Source organism: Gavia stellata, chromosome 8 (assembly GCF_030936135.1).
Source record: "Gavia stellata isolate bGavSte3 chromosome 8, bGavSte3.hap2, whole genome shotgun sequence".
In the NCBI taxonomy this organism is placed as follows: Eukaryota; Metazoa; Chordata; class Aves; order Gaviiformes; family Gaviidae; genus Gavia; species Gavia stellata.
The window spans coordinates 28681683-28703161 of record NC_082601.1 but is presented as its reverse complement, the minus strand read 5'-3'; the positions used below and the strand labels follow the sequence as shown (position 1 = coordinate 28703161).

At 38.9% G+C, this 21479-nt stretch overlaps 1 protein-coding gene across 50 annotated transcripts in view; it reads right to left on the bottom strand.

Moving 5' to 3' along the window:
• ABI2 (abl interactor 2) overlaps positions 1 to 21479 on the bottom strand; it is a 67727-nt gene that overhangs the window by 3995 nt on the left and 42253 nt on the right. For 3 of the 50 annotated variants that reach the window (XM_059820238.1, XM_059820262.1, XM_059820263.1), the window contains 5 exons: positions 13947 to 14044; positions 13066 to 13212; positions 11883 to 12007; positions 6895 to 7053; positions 1272 to 1445 (listed from right to left, as the gene is read on the bottom strand). In XM_059820238.1, the coding sequence (XP_059676221.1) occupies positions 1272 to 1445; positions 6895 to 7053; positions 11883 to 12007; positions 13066 to 13212; positions 13947 to 14044 (703 nt within the window). The other 47 variants (XM_059820246.1, XM_059820268.1, XM_059820269.1 and 44 more) reach the window with 35 other exon arrangements.

Sequence of the window (21479 nt, the reverse complement as noted above, 5' to 3'; positions counted from 1 at the left end):
ATTTTGTGAAGCCAGGTAACTAGTATCAATAATCAGGAATACCCTCCAAACTGTACAGCAAGAAGAGTACTTTGTATATGAGATTCCTTTTTACCCTGTGCTCCCTCATGGAAATAAGCTTCGCTGACAAGAATAAGCTGAAGCAACTTTTAATCAAACAAAGAGCCTTTCTGTATCAACAGAATTATAGTGACGATTGCTGTCATTCAGGGGTGTGGAGAGGTCAACAGATAAAGCCAGTCATGTAAACACCCTGTAAGTCAGCCACTTTGTCTGACAAATGGTCTCAGCTTGTCAGCAAAGCCCGGGTAGTCCTTGCACTAAACACACCAGCTAGATGGAGGGTGGGGGAATAACAGAAAAACTGCCACATATTGCTCCATCTCCCTCACAAATAGCAATATTTTCTTTGGGCTGGAGTGGGCAGAAAGTACCTCTTCCATCTTCTTCCCCCCCACGTCCTGCATTGGGTTTATCTTTGTGGCATTCTTGAATTTTTTCCCTGATGCAGATTGAATGTGTGTAACAGTCACTCAGCTGAGATGCCTGGTTGCTTTGCAACGTTAGATTTTGTATCACCCTTTACTAAGAGGTACATGACCCTGTTTCACAGGAGAACACCAGGCAGTAGGACTTTTCATATTCAAGTGCACCTAAGCCATTTACTTACTCAGTTTATTTTACCTGTAGTTTTTCTCCAGCATATTTCCACACTCCTGCTTCAGAACTGCAAGACATCTAGATGCAGCCATGCAGCAATGCCTCAGTTAGTCAGTCCTACACAGACCCAGCACTTCTTAGCTCAGCCTCACACTGATGCAGCATCCAGAGCCCCAAACACACATCGCAGCACTTCTCCAGAGGCACCCATATGTTCAAAGTTCAAGTGCGATTACAGCACTGATTCATTCATTTTTGACCTCATACAAGTTTGATCATTAGGATTAAGCAGGCTACTGAAAAGTGAGTCTTAAGTAGATTACAGAGGATTTTAAAAATATGTTTTTAATATGTTTTATTTTTTAAAAATATTTTAAACCAGCTAATTATTATCTTCCCTTTGTGGAGAAAGGGGTGAAAGAGTCAGACTCAGAAGAGTAGCTTAACTTTCGTTCTTTAAGTTGCCATTTGGAGGAGCACCTCTACCACAATACCAAATACTGGCTACGAAGGAGTCTAGGCAGACTCCATGTCCAAAGCAGGATGGCAGGAGCTTATACAAAACGTTGTTACAAACACGACCCTACCATCTCCACTAGCTCTAAACCTACCCTTTTCTAAGTATGTCCTTGGTGCCCAAGGAGGGTCCTCCTCAGCATATGGATCACTGTACTCCACCACAGCTGCTTCCTCCTCCTCATAATCCTCTGGAGGTGGGGGTGGAGGTGGAGATTCATCGAACACTGGCTCATCCACAGGCGGTGGTGGGGGAGGAGTATCTGAAACTGAAAACAAGCAATAGTATAACCATGAAAACGTCTCTAGAACCATGGTAGCAGGTTCCCAATCAGTTGCACTGGGACCGATAGAACTTATGGAAATATACTCGAGACAATAAAATTCAGAGAAGGAAGAATCGGGTTCCTCCAATAAAATTATTTCCTTTTTCCTCCCTTCACAATTTCAGACAAACTTGCAGAGGCAGTAGAGAAGGCAGAATTCTGGCTGTATACAGACAAATCTTTCACTCGCTCAGAACAAAAGCCAAATCCAGTAATAAATCATAGCACAAGGAAGCAGCAAACTTACTGTTTTCTTGAACTCTGGCCACAAATCCCATTAGTGGTAACTGTGGAGTTACCTGTAGGATGGAGGGGGGAGGAGGAGCAAGGGATGCTGCCACAGAAATTAAAAAGAGAGAGGCATTCAGTTAGAAACACAATAAAGCAGCAAACAGGAAAGTAGACATCACCACCACTCAGACAGTGTAGCAGTCTGCCAAGAAGCTGAGATAAAAAGGCTGACATACAAAGAAAAATGGCTCAGGTGGTTTGAGCACATTCCTAATCCTAACTTCAAGGAGACTTCTCTGTTTTTAAAGTTTCCAAGCCAGCTCTTTTTCATAAGATTAAGAATCCATGCCGAAGTATTTTTCTGATTTATGAGATTTCCTTAAGTTGAAGTTTATTACTATTAGCAGTATAGCACTTTATGAACAGACCTAACTAACAAACATATCAAGTGGATTCTCTCCCTATAATCCTCTCCCTTTCAGATCAAATTGATATTTATAGAGGCGACTTCTGTTAACAGCATCCACGAATCCTTAGTAATGAAGATCGATATAACTAGTTTTCTCCAAAACGTAGGTAAAAAAAAAAAACATCAAATGAGGCAGTTATTTTAGGCGAAACAGAAAAAGACACCTTTGAGAACTGAGCTTAAAGTACTTGGAAGACACAAAACTTTCTGACCTTATTGGTAGAACAAGTGCACCGTGCTGCTGCCAAACAACAGGGCCTATTCCAGATGTGCTGCCTCATTTCCTTCCCACCTGATTTCGCAGACCACTGCACTGAACTTTGAACAGCCCTTTTACTGGTACCAGAAGAGCTGTCACAATGCATGTGAATTCACATTTAAAGAATATACTATCAGCCCGTTGCAAGTGTTGTAACACTGAACTGTGGTTTAAGCCAGGAATGAAAGTTTCCTTGACCTAGTTAAGTTAAAAAAATAGTTAACTAGTTTTATCTAGTTTTAGTATCACTTTGCAAGAGTAATGCAGTAATATTCTTTAAGCAACTTAGAAGATTATTTTTCAGAAAGCACAACTAAATAATTTTCTTGTTAGTAGTGGCATACAAAAACATATAGTCATATCCAAAAGAATGAGCGGAAAAAGCTCTACACTTCATGTACCACATTTCATGTACCAGTACATTTATTTAGCTTGCAGAACAGAACTAAACACATTTCAGACTAATTCCAGAGCTGGTAAGAAAATTGCCAGGTATGATGTAGTATTTTTCAGAATTAATTCACATCATCATAGCAAATGAAAAGAACTCCAGGACATTTAGAATTCATGTCTCAAAATTTCTTCTGTTTGCTTATTTCAGTAACTATCATCTGAAGTGCTTTGAATTTCTTCTGTCACTCACATTCACATTCCTTTCACAACTACACACCCCAAACAAAAAAAAAACAACAAAGCAACTATCCTTTTTGTGCAAAAATATCCTTCTACCTCCATATAAAGCGAGCTCACTTATCTCTCCATTTAATTGATATTTCTTGAGAAAAAAATGGAAATACATTTCTAATTACAGTTCCTTTGACTTGAAGGACTTGGGGATGTTGGTTGATGAGAAGCTCAACATGAGCCGGCAGTGCATGCTTGCAGCCCAGAAAGACAACCGTATCCTGGGCTGCATCAAAAGAAGCCTGACCAGCAGGTCGAGGGAGGTGATTCCCTCCACTCCACTCTTGTGAGACCCCACCTGGAGTACTGCGTCCAGCTCTGGAGCCCCCAACATAAGAAGGACATGGACCTGTTGGAGTGAGTCCAGAGGAGGGCCACGAAGATGATCAGAGGCCTGGAGCACCTCTCCTATGAGGACAGGCTGAGAGAGTTGGGGTTGTTCAGCCTGGAGAAGAGAAGGCTCTGGGGAGACCTTATAGCAGCCTGCCAGTACCTGAAGGGGGGCCTACAAGAAAGCAGGAGAGGGACTTTTCACAAGGGCATCTAGTGATAGGACAAGGGGTAATGGCTTTAAGCTGAAAGAGGGTAGATTTAGATTAGGTATTTGGAAGAAATTCTTCACCATGAGGGTGGTGAGGCACTGGAACAGGTTGCCCAGAGAAGCTGTGGATGCCCCAACCCTGGAAGTGTTCAACGCCAGGCTGGACGGGGCTTTGAGCAACCTGGTCTAGTGGAATGTGTCCCTGACCGTGGCGGGGAGTTGGAACTAGATCATCTTTAAGGTCCCTTCCAACCCAAATCATTCTATGATTCTATGAATGACGTGACCTTTGACAGTATTTATTCCTTCAAATGTAACCACAGTAGCTGGAAAAAGATTTGGTGTTGCATTTTTTCAAAGCAGGAAAAGGGAACTTGAATTTGAAGTCCTGTTGAAATGCAGTAATATTCATTAATTCAGCACTCTTGTGCAACTATGAAGTCCCTGCCTTTTTAATTATATATGCTATAAAAATGTTCAGTTTAAAAATGTTTCCTCTATTTATCATCATATGGATTCATACAATTCATATCTATCACATGAAACTAGCTTCAGTTTCCTAGGTCCCTTCAGTGTACTTTGTTCGTGTGCTATATATATTTCTTTGAAAGAAATAACGAGGCTTTCCATGTAGAAAAATAAATCACTCTACACAAGTACTCCAAGCAAATATAAAAAAATCCCTTAGTTTAGTTCGGATTGTGTAGTTAAATCAAAATGGTGATGCTAACACTAGTTGACATCATTCCTTGTTTATCTTAACTGTCTGGTTTGTGCTTCAGTCTATGCACAGTGCAGGGACTATCATGTTATATTGTCTCTGTATGATATATAATGACGCTAAGCTAGTTTTGACCATTAGGAGCCAATACAATAAATATTTTATTAATAATGACGTTGTTTATAAAGTGCATCAGAAGAACTTTACCGTACCTCTGCTGTCTCAAAAGCTGAGATAAACACCAGCTTAAACGTTCCCTCCCAGCATCCTCCCATATAGACCATTGGTAGATTAAGACTTCATCTACACAGTTGCTGTAAATTAATTCAGAAATGCTCCAGAGCACCTTCCACTAGATTGCTTCAGCCTGGTAAGAATTCAGCTATACAAATAGTGTGTAGTGCAGACCACCATCTCAATACTTGCCCAGTTTCTCCCACAGGCTTTTTTAGCCTGTGCTGAGCTCTATACTGCTTAGATACTGGTATCTAAGGTCGCAAAGTTAAAACACTTGTTAGGTGGCGTGGCTGGCAAGAGTGGCTTTGGGACAGACATATGCTGACATCATTTAGGGTCTGCATCTCTTAATATTTTCTTTTCAGTTGTTAAAAAGGTCTCACCATGAAGTAGAGAAATTATATTATCTTAGAAGTGGCATTCAAAAGAACCAGGCAAGGCAAGTATCTTTCATCCTCCTGTGAAGTGAATAAACAAAAATGACTATGCCAACATACTAAAAAATGGAAGTGGAAAAAAACAGTACTGCTTTATTTCCAGACACCCTGCAAAGAAGAACAAGCCATAGCTGGCACACTCCTCTGCCCGTTGTAAGGTCTCTTTTTCACCTCTTAAGTTTGCGTTTTCTCCCTCTCTTAAGGAATGCTGAGAAGCAATCATGGCCCCTGTCCTGTCACTACTAACCTTGCTCCTTACAGACACAACAGTCCCCCTGTTCTTAGGGTCTTCATCAATTATGCATGCTTGAGCATCCTCTCCTTTCAAGGTACAGGCCAAAAAACTTGATTCAGTATAACTGCAAAGCTAATAAATTCTGTATTCTGCTAGGTATATTAAAAAAAGTCTCTTACTACAACTGCTTATTTACATTGTATCAAATACGCCAGTATAACTGAAGTATTTTTTTTTGTGATTTACAGCTCAAGTGACTAATCACTATAATCATTATCTTCTTTTTGGATACACAGACTGATTTGTGGTTATGTAACTTATTTAAAGTCTATTTGGCATCTTCTGTGATTACCTATTAACAATGCAATGGTAGCTTGCAGAGAATCCCTTTGCTAAAGCAGAAATGCACAGCAGTTGTCAGAAACTCTCTGGATATACTGAAAATCCTCTTTACTGCAAAGGTAATCCTGAAAGGTTTCTTTTATTGCTGTTACCCTTTCCTTCCTGCCTATTCCCCTTCAGCCTTCAATAGGCATATAATGTGCTTAACAAATACCACATATTTCAGGCAACAGGGCTGCGATTTAGTCATATAATCTCCTCCACCCCCCCATCCCCAGCAGGACCATCCATTTCCTTCTCAAGTTAAGCACACACATCTCTCTGCGAGGTAGCTCCCAAGCAGTAATATTTGAACGTGATCAAATCCCTTAAATGCAGATAGCAGCATTTGACCTAATTCCAAGTTCAGTGTTCAATTTAAAAGAAAAAAACCCACCAAAACCCACTACAACAACAACAAAACACAAACGCGCTGTAGTGCTTGCAAGTCGACGTTCAATCTTGCTGGTAATAGGGCATTTCCTAACAAGGAACCTTCAGTATGTCTCCTGCATCTTTCTGTGGCTTTGTCAAAAGAGAAAGTCTCCCCTACTGTGGTATCAAAACCTTCACGTCACATCAGAAGCACAAGGAAAAGGACTCCTTAGATGAAAAGCTACTTTGTTCTGCCTGACACACAGGACAAGCCACTCCTCATCCTGCTTTTGAAGACAGGTTGCCATTAAAATAACATCACCTGTGGATTTAGCAGATGACACAGCTCCCTTGCATCCCATACCAGACACCACTGATGTCTCTAAGGTGTCTAATGCTTCCCCTTTTATAACAAGTGCAATTTCTTGAACTGTCCATTGATCAGAAGGAAAAAGCATACAAGATAAAGACTGATTAATGAAGAATCAGTGTTCTAGTGCAAAATCAAATACCCATCCTGCACGACAGCAGATTCATGACATACGGTGTAGTAAAGGACTAAAGCTTGTCTAAAGGGACTGTGAGATCAGAAGTAATTTATTTGGCAACAAAGCCAGTATTGTTTTAAGCTGCTTGCCATAATGGAAGCTGAATGCTCTGTACTTGGACTGCAGCTTTGGCACAGCTACCAGCAACGTACTGGAAGTTACCTGAGACTAAATGCAAGATCTGCAATGGAGACAGAACATAAGATTTCAGAGATCTGAAGGCCACTCCATTCACTACTATGCTGAATTCAACAGAGCAGAAAAACTTTCCTACCTGGATTCTGGTTATAAAATGGTCCTCCATTCATCTGGTTCTGAAGGCTTGCCTGTGATGTGATCGAAGGAGGACGCCGATATGGCAAAGATCCCCCTATTGTTGGGGGCGTGTGTCGAGATGCAGGCCTGTTCATGCTGTAGAACTGAACTGGGTGACCTAGGTTAGGAAGAGAAATGTATTAGCAAAGAGAAGAATGATGCCTGCTTTTTTTATATCTGCATTCAAGATTCAAAGGCTTGGAAAGGTGTGGGGGGGTTTAAGACAGGCTGTACCCTGGGAGCAGTCAGCCAGTTCAGCTGACAGACTGGCAGGACAATGGATGTCTCAACAGCAACAGAAAAAACAGCTCTCCCAACTCCCTATACTCAGCACTGCTCAGAAAAGACAGTATGAAAATACAACAGTGTCTAAGCTACAAAGTTTCAAAATGAAAGAAAATAATTCTCAGTTATCCATTTTATATAATGTATTATAAGAACTTCTGTATTGGGTTTGCATGGCAAGGTTTTGGTAGCAGGGAAGCTACCAGCGTGGCTTCTGTGAGAAGCTGCTAGAAGCTTCCCCTGTGCCCCATAGAGCCAATGCCAGCCGGCTCCAAGACAGACCCCCCACTGGCCAAGGCCGAGTCAATCAGCGATGGTGATAGCACCTCTGGGATATTTAAGAAGGGGGAAAAACAACCGCACAACGGCAGCTGGAGAAGAGAGGAGTGAGAATATGTGAGAGAAACAACCCTGCAGACACCAAGGTCAGTGAAGGAGGGGGAGGAGGTGCTCCAGGTGCCGGAGCAGAGATTCCCCTGCAGCCCCTGGTGCAGACCATGGTGAGGCAGGCTGTGTCCCTGCAGCCCATGGAGGTCCACGGTGGAGCAGATATCCACCTGCAGCCCGTGGAGGACCCCACGCCAGAGCAGGTGGATGCCCGAAGGAGGCTGTGACCCTGTGGGAAGCCCATGCTGGAGCAGGCTCCTGGCAGGACCTGGGGACTCGTGGAGAGAGGAGCCCACACTGGAGCAGGTTTGCTGGCAGGACTTGTGACCCCGTGGGGGACCCATGCTGGAGCAGTCTGTTCCTGAAGGACTGCACCCTGTGGAAAGGACCCACGTTGGAGAAGTTCATGGAGAACTGTCTCCCATGGGAAGGACGCCACGCTGGCGCAGGGGAAGAGTGTGAGGAGGAAGGAGCGGCAGAAACAACATGTGATGAACTGACCGCAACCCCCATTCCCCGTCCCACTGTGCCACTGCAGAGGAGGAGGCAGAGAAAATCCAGAGTGAAGTTGAGCCCGGGAAGAAGGGAGGGGTGGAAGGAAGGCGTTTATAAGATTTGGTTTCATTTCTGATCATCCTATTCTGATTTGATTCGTAGTAAATTAAACTAATTTCCCCAAGTCAAGTCTGTTTTGTCCGTGATGGTAATTGATGAGGGATCTGCCTATTCTTATCTCAACCCAGGAGCCTTTTGTTATATTTTTCTCTCCCCTGTCCAGCTGAGGAGGGGGAGTGATAGAGCGGCTTTGGTGGGCACCTGGTGTCCAGCCAGGGTCAACCCACCACAACTTCTTGCAAATTTAGTTATTTATAAACCTGCAAAAAAACCCACTTCACAGTCCAGCAATTAAGCAACATACACGTACAAATTAACTGCATACCATTTCCAAGATTCAAAGCTATTACCTTCTACAACTGAAAAACACAATACTGACTATGTTAGTGCTGTTCAGGAAGTATGCAGAGAATCATCTGGGGAGAAGAGAATGTTAGAAACTGCTTGAAGGATGGAATAAATAAAATCATACTCAAAGACCCTCTTTCAGGGAGCTGACAATTGAAACAACTCCTCAAAAACTTTCTCTCCATTTTAATCACTTCCTGTATATCAAAGTAATTGATCCTGAATCTAAGCAAGCAATAAATGAAGCAAGACCATTAAGCTATCTTCTGTGCTCACATAAAGTTCTCTGGCTTATATACTGTATATAACAGTAAACAGTAAACTGTATTTGTTATACCCATATGGGTTATTACCCTCCTTAACTATTCTGCCTCCACCATTTGTGCTAGAAGTAAATTTCAGAGTTTTCAAGAAAACAAGGGAAGAAGGGATGGTCACTGTGCTTGAGGAGACATGCATGCAGGGAAGTAAACAGGGAAACGGAACAAATGAATGTGCAATTCTTTAAAAACCTGCATTGTTCTCCATTGTTCGTTGCTTTGCGAAACTTCACACTAGGTCAGTAAATAAAATGCAAGTTGCTTGCTGTGTTACTTGCTTCTAAGAGCAAATGCATGAACTAGAGATTCACATTCCTCCTGCTTTGTACAGATATGTACATCTCAAAAAATGCACTTTTTACAGATGAGGAAGAAGAACAGTTAAGAAGCAATCCACCTAGTGTATAGGCTTTTTCACATTTTTCCTAAAGTGTCTTTCCAATGTGTCTCTCTCCCTGTGACTTAATGCACTGGTAGAAATTGGTGGTGATTGGAAGGATGGGAAGAGAGAAGAAACAGGGATAAGAGATCCTTATGAACCAAAAACTACTACAGCCTCATAAATGGTAAACTATCCAGTCTCTTCAAATACTTTATTTCAGAGAAGTCATGCAAGCAACCTCACTAATTGCACAGGGAAACAAAAGATCTTAAAAACGGTAAGTAACCTGAAATGTCTCTTAATTGTGAATGTGAATTTCTAGCCATTAAAATATTAACCTCTGCTTGACTTTGACTTGTCAAAAATACAGAAGCAATATGGCTTAAGAACTGGGATACTGACAGTGCATCAAAAAGGGAAAACTGATTGAGACGCCATATGACACAGCTCATCTTCTAAACATGGAAGTAGTTTAGACATCAGGATCATCTTCTGATACCAAAATTCATCACAGTTCAGAAGCTTCTAGTCATAGTGACATATTCTAGTGTAAGTATTTTCTAATTTTATACGAACCACAGCACCGTAAACTAAATACGATTTCAAGAGTGCTTCTGGCACTCTTACTAAAAGAGACCAACGCTAATAAACACACAAACCAATTCACACTGTTGTTATCAGCCTCCACTATAATGAAAAGCAACGAAGCACGTAGGTAGCTATATATATATATATGAATTTGGCTGTCTAAAGGAGATCTTTACAATGCAGGTATAACTCCTCATCAAAAGCTGATACAGAACAGTGTTATGGTTAGTCAGTACTATATGCTGCAACTTCAGCACATGAGAAAATGAAACATGTAGGGTGATTTCATAAGCATTAAAAAAAGCAAGTTGCAATATACACCGTAAGCACCACCTATTAAAACAAAATGCTTAGTACTATTCTGCGTAATAAAAACTTGTATTTTACCTGACACTGAATGCAAAAAAATTTCCCTTTTTATCAGTTCATTGGAAGGAGACTTGTCATTTGAAAGCACTGAAGAGACAAGGCATATAAATTATACTTTGCTAAATGCACTTATTTTATTCTGTTACTGAAAGAAAATAATTGGACCCAGAACTATCAGTGCTGGTTCCCCACAAACACAATGATTCTATGAGAGTCTCAGTATCTAAACCACAATAAAATGATAATGTAATAAAAAAACTGTATGAATGTAAAAATAATAAAATGATAAAATTAAATGATTGCTGTTCATAAAACTAGAACACCTTGAACTGTCTACTATAACCATTACCTTATAGTTGGGTATTAGCAGATTTTTTAAACTATTTTTTAAAAAAATATAACTAGAAAATATCACTGCTTCTGAAGTAACTTTGAAAAGCCTTGGATCGTGATCACATCTGGGTCCACCTGCCCACCAGCTGGAGCAGACACTCACCTGCAGAGGGTGTGGAAGAGACAGCAGGGGGAGTTGGAGAGGTGAAGCCATCAGCAAGGGGCTGAGCTCCTGCAGCAGCAGCAGCAGCATCTGGGGCAGCAGAGGAAGGGGCAGGAGCAGGAGTGGGGGCAGGAGCAGAGGTAGCAGGAAGGGGAGAAGTGCCAGCCGAGCCAGCAGGGGCTATGTGAAGAGAGGAGGAAGAGGTGGAGTTAATAAGGAGATCTGTTAGCAAGGATTAGAGAAAGCCTTCAACTATTCAGTGTTAGCTATTTATTAGATGCACAGTATTTTAGAATGCACGAGGAGATGAAAGAAAAATGGAGCTGTTAAAGAAAGGCTCATTCCTAGGTAGACGGTAAATGAGGGTCAAGCAAATCCACTTCTTTCCAGGTCTGAAGGGAACAACCCAGAACTTTTCACTGAAAGCCATTACTTTTGAAAGATGTCTTTACACCTTGTTATTTACGCTTCGATCTGTAGCACGCTGCCTTTAGCTTTTGTACGAATTAGAAAATATACCTAAGAGGAAAGCCAAAAATTTCCAGTTCTTTAGTTCAGAAGCATCACGTATTTCAGATCACACTGCAAGCCAAGTGTACACTCTTCTTCACTGAAAGGGCTGAGCAAAGGAAAAAGGAGTACTAATATCACTTCCTACTTCTGGAAAGACTGGGGCAATTACATTGAACAAGTGCCTTTTTGTGACAACTCAGTTAGGCTTGCATTAATGTTCTAAAGATTTACTCTGTGCCTGCCTCTCATTTCATCTAATTTTCTAAAAGCATGCTTCTATACATCTGCATGAACAGCTAATGAAAAAACATTTATTTGCTTGAAAGGACAAAGGAGAAGTTTCCCCCAGCCCACTGAAAAAAGGTGTTGTGTCCTACCTAGTCACATGCAGGCAGCCAGGCAAAAAATTCTGATAAACAAATTAATATATAAAAGAAGCATTAGAGCACATCAGATACTCCCAGAAAAGCTACTACTTGATTCAAACTCATACTATCAATAGCAAGCAATTTTCAAGGCTTGCATGTTTCTGGATAATGAACTTTGAGACTTCTCTTGGGGTTTACTCACCACTGTGTTTAGGAGACTTGCAAATGCTAAAGGTTAATGCTGAGTCAGAAACAGAACAGCAAGTTTCCATCTACCTGGATAGACACTGGGAGGAGATGGTGTGGGAACAGCAATAGGAACACCCACACTTCCACTTCCACTGTTTTCTCGACTGCTGCTCCGACTGCTGGGGTGGCTTCCTCCACTACTTCCACTGCTGCTATAAGAAACAAAAAAATAACCCAGAGTATGAATATGCTGCTGCACATGCTGAAACATAAGATCCCTCATATACCACCTTACTAATTCAGAGAAGTAACAGGGAACGAGAAAAGAAACAAGGATGATATCAACCTTTATGAAGCTTAGTTTTCCTAGAAGTCTTCACTTTTGACTCCAACACAACAGGTTTTTCAGTTAGTTTTAGTGAACTTGCCCAAAAATGAAACACCTCCGGAATCCTGTTCCAAAGCACGTCATTCCAATATTGTTAAACCCCTACCGAGCAAATACAGACTACAGACATTTTTCCTGTAACTGATAAAGCGCGTAAACTGTTTAGAGTCTGATTTATATGCTTTCATATGAGACTACTGAAATCTGGAAATTGTAAGATAGTAAAGTAAAAGTCAGATTTTCTTAAGTCCATTTGGTTAGCCATCCTCAAGTACTTATGATGTTTAAAAAGAAAAGATTCCAAGGGAAGCATTTAGACCTGTCACATCATGAAACTCTTATTATCCTAGAGATAAGGCTAGCCTTCTGCAGAACCTTTGGTAATACAGTTCAGCTTTATTCTGTGTTTGAAGTTATCAGTACCCTCAAAATACAACGCTCTTTTTCAGCTACTCAAGCTATAAACATCAATGACTGTTCAAACAAAAATGTGAACTATAAGCATACTATGCAGTCCTTCAATATGTGGAAGTCCAGTTACGTACAAAGTCTTTTCCCAGTTTTGTAAGCATTCTGTAAAATAATATTATGATCTACCTACTTGAAAGACTTCACAATTTTAGTAATTCATTAAGTAATGTAACTAAGTGATAGCACTAAAATTAAGGTGACTAGGGGATTAAGTGAACAATCTTAACATGATTCACTATTCTGGTTTTATTAGAGCGCATTCTCGTCATGCCAAATGACATTCTCAGTCCATATCATGAAGTAGCAAGCTTCACTGTAGAGGTGCAGATGGATTTGATATTTATTGTAGCATTTTCTGTCCATATGCTTATGCAATGCTAACCACACTTTGTACGGGAGTACACTGAATACCTGTATGTGCGATTCCTCTGATTCACAGAAGCTGTTCTAACAGGGCTCTGTTGTGAGGGAGCCATATTGCGTGTTGGGCTAGGCACGTAGTCATTTGGTACCACCGGAGGACGTACTGGCTCCAGCGTACGATAGGGGGAGTGACGCCTACACAACAACAAGCATATTTCAGAAGCAAATTAAGATAATACAGACAAAACCAAAGACTTTTCATTCTTTAAAAGACAGCTACATACTAATCAGTAATGGGAGCTAAGAAAATGTTTTTCTGTAAGTTTGCAGTATCTACTTCGTAGGACGAGATAAAACAATTTAGTATGTTCTTCATGTACTTCAATCTCCAGATGCTTTTCCTATTCATAAACTCTGTGTTGCACATCCCATTCTTCTTCTAAAAGTAATCCATATCTTATTCAAAATAAAGCACCACAGTCTGAATGTATATACGTAATCACATACCAACACTAAGGTGAAAGTGAAGTTCATAGACTTAATAGGAAAGTACTTTTATCACACACAGCACAAATAATTAATGGACAGTGCCACATACTAATTTTCCAGTTGTTTAGCACCACCTAAGCCACACAGTTAACGACTCTTTACTCTAAAGCATGTAGTTTTAAGTGTTCTGCAACAATAAAGGGTTCCTGTTGGGAAAGGCTGACGATGCCCACTGTCTTCTGGCAGAAACATGCTAATTGATATATAAGACGTGATCAGTGTTAAAGGATGCAGATATAACACCTCTTGACCTTTGTGAACGGTTAAAACAAAACCAACAAAAAACCAAAAAAAACCACACTACCGAAAAAGAAAAAAATCTTCCCTTTTTTTCCCCTCTGTTCACCAAAGCCATTTACACATTTAGTAACTGCACTTACCCAATAGTTCCTTTTCCCGACATCGGTGGACTTGGTGGCTTCTGGGTGGGTGGTGTTGTACGAGGCAGCCCACCCATCTTCATATTCTGTGTGCTGACCTGCATGAAAGAACGGGGAGAAAAACGGCCTTCACTAAGCTCAGCTTCTAGGGGGAGAAACACTGAGATGCCTTTAGCAATTAACTCTAAGTAGGGGAAGGTTTAAACAAACAAAAAAATTGAGAGGCCATGCATTTTATATGCAATTTCCACTCTGCTAGAAGTCAAGAGTTGCGCTCAAAGGACTCTTTATTACATAGGGTTTTTAAAAACTGTATATACAAAAGATGAATTTGCCTTTAGGCTATCACATCAACACTAAATTGCTGACAATACAGACACTGTATCTAACTTGGTTAAACCTCCCAGGCATCTTTTGAGATAAAGGCAGTCATTTCAGGTTGCACTACTGAATGGAAAATTTGCAAAAATATTTTCTAATACTCTTTAAGGATACTAAGCTTTATCTAATAGGCCACAATTTAAAGTAATTCATACAAATATGGAGAAGTCAAAGTAATCTCCAAATACAACCCATTAATGTTTTAATGTTTTCACAGTCTGATATAAAAGTTTTAAAGATAATTTTTCATTGTAAATATTATTTATGTATATGTAAACATAGAGAGACATCTATATGGAGAAAAATACAAATATGTACTTTTTTTCCCCACCAAATCTGTAGCAATTTAATCTCTAAGAATTGATAAATAAATGGACAGGGAGCAAAATACTTAGCAGCGATGTGATGTAATTGCGGTTAGCCCCTTCCCCTCTTTCAGGTTAAAATACTAATGAAGTAATTTTTATAGATAAGAATTTACTCTAACTTTTTTAAAACACTCATCTGCATTCCTGACTGATCAATCTAGGAATCATAAATGATTGTTACCAATGTAGGCATTTTGCTTATCTGTACACTGCCAGCCAAGCATAATTCTCTCAATGTATGCACTCTTACAGGAATCTGTACATGGTCTTCTTACAAGTCTCTGTTAAACAGCTTGGATTTATGAATGCTCAAACTATTGCTTAGACACAGAGATATTCAACAAACCTAAATAAGTATTCTTACATCCCTTTTTCTGTTGTTCCTGTCATGCTATATTTCACAGTGTTTATTTCCAAAACGTAAGTCTTGCCTATTGCCCCCACCTCCCATATAAAAAAGGCACAGTGATCAAGACATTAAGAGTATTTGCAAACATCATTAAAGGCAAATTACTCCTTTAAAATTTGACTATAACCACCACTTAAAACCCCGCAATGTTTAGATTTGTGAACTGATAAACGTTGAGAACAGTGTAAAGAGTAATAGATTCAGTATTTTAATCCTTTGAAACTTGATTCTCTGGCTCTAAATAATCCCAGTACTACCACATTTTCAATCTGCTGGGAGGAAAAGAAAACCAAGTGTTGGAAGGGGTTTTTTTGTCAGATTCAAAAACAGATGTTTGGATTTAGTTGTGCAAGAGTACTTTGTAAAGTCAATTTAAGACAAAATTCTTTTGCACAGCTTTATAAAGTCCTTTAAGCCAACTCTAAGCAACAAGAAATCTAAAGTTAATTCAACTGAGGGACGAGGTAAGCACTGAACTACAACTACTTGAAGGGAAGAGGGAAGTGTAAAATGAAGTATATTTTATTCTATACACGGAACATCAAGAAATAGAACAAAATCTGAAGGGTTTTTTTTAAAGTTGCAGCACCTCCTGTATTTCCTCTTTCATTGAAGACGCCTGTTTCACCCACCTACCTACCTGAGTTGTCCAAAAAAAAAACCACAAACAAAAAAACCCCCACCTTAATTAAGCAGCATTGTCACTTGCTATATTTCAAACAGCCCATTAAGCCTAGTGGAGCAGGGGTTTTGGATGCCTTTAGATGACAGCAAACTTAGACCAATCTGTGTGCCTCTGAATAGTCCATTTAGGTGTTTTAACTGGCTACACTACTGTTTCTGACCAGATGATGTAACCACTAGCTATCACTTTACAATTAACATAAAATTCCATATATTTAACCATAAACAATCTTATTATTTGTATACAATCATTGAAGGAACAAAAATGAAGTTTTAGGCTTCCACTGGGCTACAGCTACATGAGAAGAAAGGACAGTAGAGGTGGAGGATGCACTGACATGACACAGTATACAGTAGGAAGTGGAAGCAATACTTGCCTGACTAATGAAGAACTCCAGTGACTGCTAGTTACTTTTATTAACACTGCGAATAAATGCATCCTTGACATAGGATGAGAAGAAAGCTTTAGAAAACGTGGCCAAAGAAAAAGTGATCCTTTTTTAGCCAAGAAACTATAGTCACAAAGAAACCATTCTTAAAGACTAAACTGAAAGATGGGGAAATGCACTGACAGTAAGCTTAGTTTCAGGCTCTTTGAAATGACTTTTCAACATTGAAATCGAAATGTTGAAAGAGCAAGTAATTAAAGTTTATGGGGCTGTCTTCAAATCTGACAGGATTGATAGCTTTACAATTAGCTACTGTAAGTTAAACAACCCTATCTGAGTAACTTCCCCTTTGACTTACGGACAAATAATCACAGAAGAGAAATGCAGAATATAAAATTATTCCAACAGTTCTGATCAAAATGGACAGATCTGTGGAAATAATATCGTGCAAGACACTAAAAAAGGTTACAGACTGCCTTGAGGAAAGAAAAAAAAAAAAAAGAAAATTTAAAACTATACAAGTGGCAACTTCAGTTGAGATACAAACATTGTAACATTTCCAACTGTCCTCTTCTGTGATGACTTCTACTAGGAGGAGGGGGAAAAAAAAAAGGAAAGCAAATAATGCCCACCTCTTGCAAAACTTTATTCTATTGCATTTTCTATTTTGCACATAAGGCTGTAAAGATAGTTTCCATACACAAATCCTCATCCATACACATCCTTCTTACAAACTTCCAAAATCCGAAGCAACCACTATAACTCAAGGTCACATTTGCATTTACTGTCAAGTTTCAAAAATCCATTTTCAGGAGTAAGTTGGAATTTGCCAGAAGTTGCACTGTTTCTGACAACATTTCCCCTGGCTCCGCACAGCTGGAACTATCCAGATGCAACTGGTTTAACTAGAGGGTGAAACCCGAGGAATGCATCTGTCTGTTGGTGGTTTGTTTGACTGCAGGCTGCAAGACCCCACAGATCTGTGGTTGGTTCGTAGGTAAGAGCTTGCAAATTCTTTTAGGAAACTGTGTGGCAAAACAGAGCCTGCAACCAGAAACACAAAGGAGTATCTCTGCCTTTGCTCACAACTGCCAAACCAGTGAACAGTGCTGGAAAAAAAAGAAAAAATTAAGAGAGGCAGTAATTATTTGGGAATAAAGCTCAGAAAAAAATAAACAGCTGACTATTCTAAAAGCAGGACGACAACCCTGTGAACAGACAAGTAGTGCAGAGGGTCTATGCAGAATGCATGCAGGGATTTTTCCAATTCTTTCTTTGCCTCTTCCCATGGAAGCAAAAAAATAGAAAATATCACCAACTGAAATTACATGGAAGAACACCAAATAATTCTAGGGAGATCTAAGCTTTTTTTGTACTGGATAACTTGCAGAAGCTTTTTATACGTGAATTAGCAAGCACCTGCACTACAGAAGAAAACGTCTTCTATCAAAGCTGTAACTCTGTCAGCACTGGAGCTGGAATTGGAAGTTTTGCTGAGGAAGAAACTGCATAAAAAACTTAAAATAAGCAGATGCTTGCTAAGTAACACATCCTGGAGGATGTTCTGAGGTCCAGCTCCACAGTAACAGCTGTAAAATGAACTGTAAAGAAATGGACCGCTATGGACCGTTCTGTTTAAAAAGGATACAATAGTATCTCATCCAGTATTTTCTATATTGAGGTACAGTGTCAGTTTTAGAAAGGTAACATCTGACACCTTCAAGACACGATACGGGACTGGCTAAGGGCTACAGCCCTTAGAAAATGATCATTTTAAGTTTATTTTTTGAATAATTAAGACTTATTTGTCCAATTTCTATTTTTGGCAACTAGTTTTTCATAAATCCCAGGGATTAAATCACCTTCTTATGGTCCTACATATGACTGAGTTTCCTTCATAGTTACATTTTTATAAACATTTAAGAGATTGAGCTTCTTTAGCACTCCACTGTGTAAGAAGTTTGTAGTGAAATAAACTGGTTAAAACTGAGATATCCTGCAGTTCATCCAATTCAATTCTTGGGAGTATTTTCATGAACAAAAAAATTCACCAAACCAGAAGTACAGAAATACATAGTTGGTCAGATATAAGAGCTGGTCATCAGATGTACAAAAACTATTTGCACCAATGCACTATGTATTTATGCGGCTGTAAGGCACTTACCTGCAACAAAGATTTCAATTCACATTTTTAGTTTTCTGAAGAACATCTCATTGTCAGTTCAATTACCAAAACAAAGTGGGTTTTTTTTCCAAAAATCCTGAATACCAGATATTCCACACAATCAAACCTCAGGAGGAGATACTTTCTAAAGCCAAAGTTGGACTCAGCCCAGAAATTTTTAAGTGGTGTTTTATGGTCACATCAGATTTTCTAGAACTTTCAGGATGTCAAAAGAATCATCTTTTGCCCAAAATCTAGTAAGAAAAAAGTGTCCCATCAGTGATGTTCCATGGATTATATTCAGAAACTTTAAGCAGCTACTCAACCTTCTTGAGCAATTTTATACCTGACTCCAGCAAAAACAACCTAAAGCTGAATGAAAACTGCCTCCCCACACCTTGCTTCATCTTGTTAACGCTACAGAAAGGATGAACAGATTTTTGGCCCATCATCTGCTACCTCAAAGTAAATTCATTTTCAGGCTGTGCTCAGCCACTCAAATACTTACTCTGCATGTCTAATTAAACCATATGCTTGTCAGTTGATTAACCAGTTGATACAGAAGTGAAATGTCTAAATTTCAACCCTGTCTTGACAAATGACCACAAGTAGAAGCTTCAGCAAGTGAGTTTACTTGTTTTTACTACACCTACCTACATAAAGTAATTGAAGAACCAAGTCTGGTAAATACAAAAAAAGACTTAAACGATGTCATTTCCAATTGATTTGCTGACAGGAGATGGAATTTTCTTCAAAATCTGTTTAAAATTTAAATTTAAGCTACCCAGACACAAGCACTGTTAGCGCTGCTACAGTCAGTCAGTTTAATATTGTAACTGTTAGCTAAGACTAACATTTCTTTGCAGCCATGAAAAATAAATGCAGGCTAAACACTTCATATCCAATCTCTAGTAAGTGAAGTAAAATTATTATTCACACTAGAAACTAGAGTTAGTAGCCACCTTTTAGTTTTGTTCTTTCAGACTGATGCACAGTGACTATAGTGAGACTTGAAGAATAGCTTATGTCCACTGAGAGGTACTGTGCTGCTTTTACCTTTTTTTTTTTTTAAAACCCCTCATGTTTTGGCAATGATACGTTGATTGACATATTGTGATTTCCCAAATCAAATTTCTGATCAGGTTCACTCTAGTAAAAATAAAGAAATATTTTAACTGGTGTTATAACAAAAAAGGTTATTTTCATTCCAAACCTATAAATAGAAAAAAAATAATTTTCTCTGAAAAGCTGAAGAGACTCTTATCACCACTGCAGATGATGCACAGATATGGCAGTTCACACATAATCTATAATTATACAATTTTAAAATTTTTTTTAGGGTGGTCATTACTTGTTTATAACTGCAACTGCAGAGAGCAACAAAGAAAACTGAGTTTGCAAATCGTTTTTTTAAGATCACTGAGAAAACCACCATCCATTACAAACTGTGCCCAGAATACAGCATTAGAATTATCCATTTGGTGTGGGTAGATGGAAAGAGCCAGGGAGGAGATATATTTTGCAATTCTCAAATAAAAAACATTTAAACACTATGTGGCTTGAAATACTGTACCTCACACACTTATGTAAATTTCAAATGACATGCAAGAAATCTCTCATTTATTAAACATTTTCCATTGTACTACATACACTTAAATACCTTACTAAAAGTACCATCTGGCCAATTCCATAGGGACATCATTGGGACATCTACAGTAGTACCTGGTTTTACAGGCAATCTTTTCAGGAATGTGCAGGATTTTCTTTTACATTTTTACGGTCATGGAGAATGCTTAGTCATGAAAAATATTTCACGTCAACTTGGAACTTCATTTATTTAATATACTCATACTACATATTCGTATTCTATGTTCTAAAACACAGTTCCCTCTTTAAAACTGTAGCGGCTGCTACTGAAAAACTTTCATTCCCTCTTTCCCCAAACCAGCTGCACTTCAGGACGAAGATGATATCACAATGCTCAATAAAGGCTATAACCTGTCTGTTAATTAATGTGCTATGAATGCCAACATAGTATATCATGTAACTTCTTTTAACTGCTCGTCAGATTTATTTGATGTTTTTTATTGTTACTTCTGCAGCCACTAAGGCTACTAACATTTAAACTTCTTTAAGATCCTTGACATACTTCAGTCTGACTTCTTTGATGCAGTATTTATTTAATATTCAACTAAATAAATCACTTAGCTTGTTGTTTAAGGGTTATTAAATATTTTACAGAACTATCAAATTTGTGAAAATTTCCATATATGGAGTGCCCCTCTGTATTTAAATAGTGCTAGCAGTTTCTGAAAAAATTAAGGATACTGCAACTTTAAAAAAACAATACACAGATTTGAATTTGTTACACACCTTTGAAGCCCATTATCTGAGCAATCTCACACTGAAACATTAATCCCAATCAAATCATAACTTACACCGTATATAGGATAAAAAGATTATTACACAGGGGGAGGCTCATATTCAGCTGCTATCTATTCACTGTATCTTTTTGTCCACACAAGGTTAGCACAACATTCCTCCCTTGTAAATGATCTGGTAGATAATCCTGAAGGCAGTCAATATTTTGCCACAAAGCTTTTAAAATGAACTGTGCTAGCTTCCTTACATAAATACATCAATTAATACCACAAAATGTTTATCTGCAATTAAATCATTCAAGAGAAGGTCTGATACACAGGAGGGAGAGCGGGTGTTGTTTTAAACAGATCAGTAATATACATGTTAATCATCTCCCCGTGTGTAATAGTCTCAGAAGAATAAGAATGGAAATCCAGCCCTGGGGTTTCTTACCTTAAATCTAAGCAACCACTTAATGCATAAATGGAGCAAATAAAAGAGGTAAGGGAAAAAAGCATTGAAAGGTTAGTTGGAACTACAGGATATGAAGAGAAAGGAAAAAGAAAGAAAAAAGTTAAGCATTCAGCATTAACAAAATAATGTATCAGTAGATCATAGAAAGAGTGGTTAAAGCAGAATGTGTCATGAACAAAAGATTTTCAAGCTGAAATTTTTAATATACATTGACCACAAAGCCTTTAGATTAACACCTTAAAATTAATGCTCAAATGCTTGTACACTGTTTACTCAAGTTCTTACAGTGCTAACAAAAAGTCA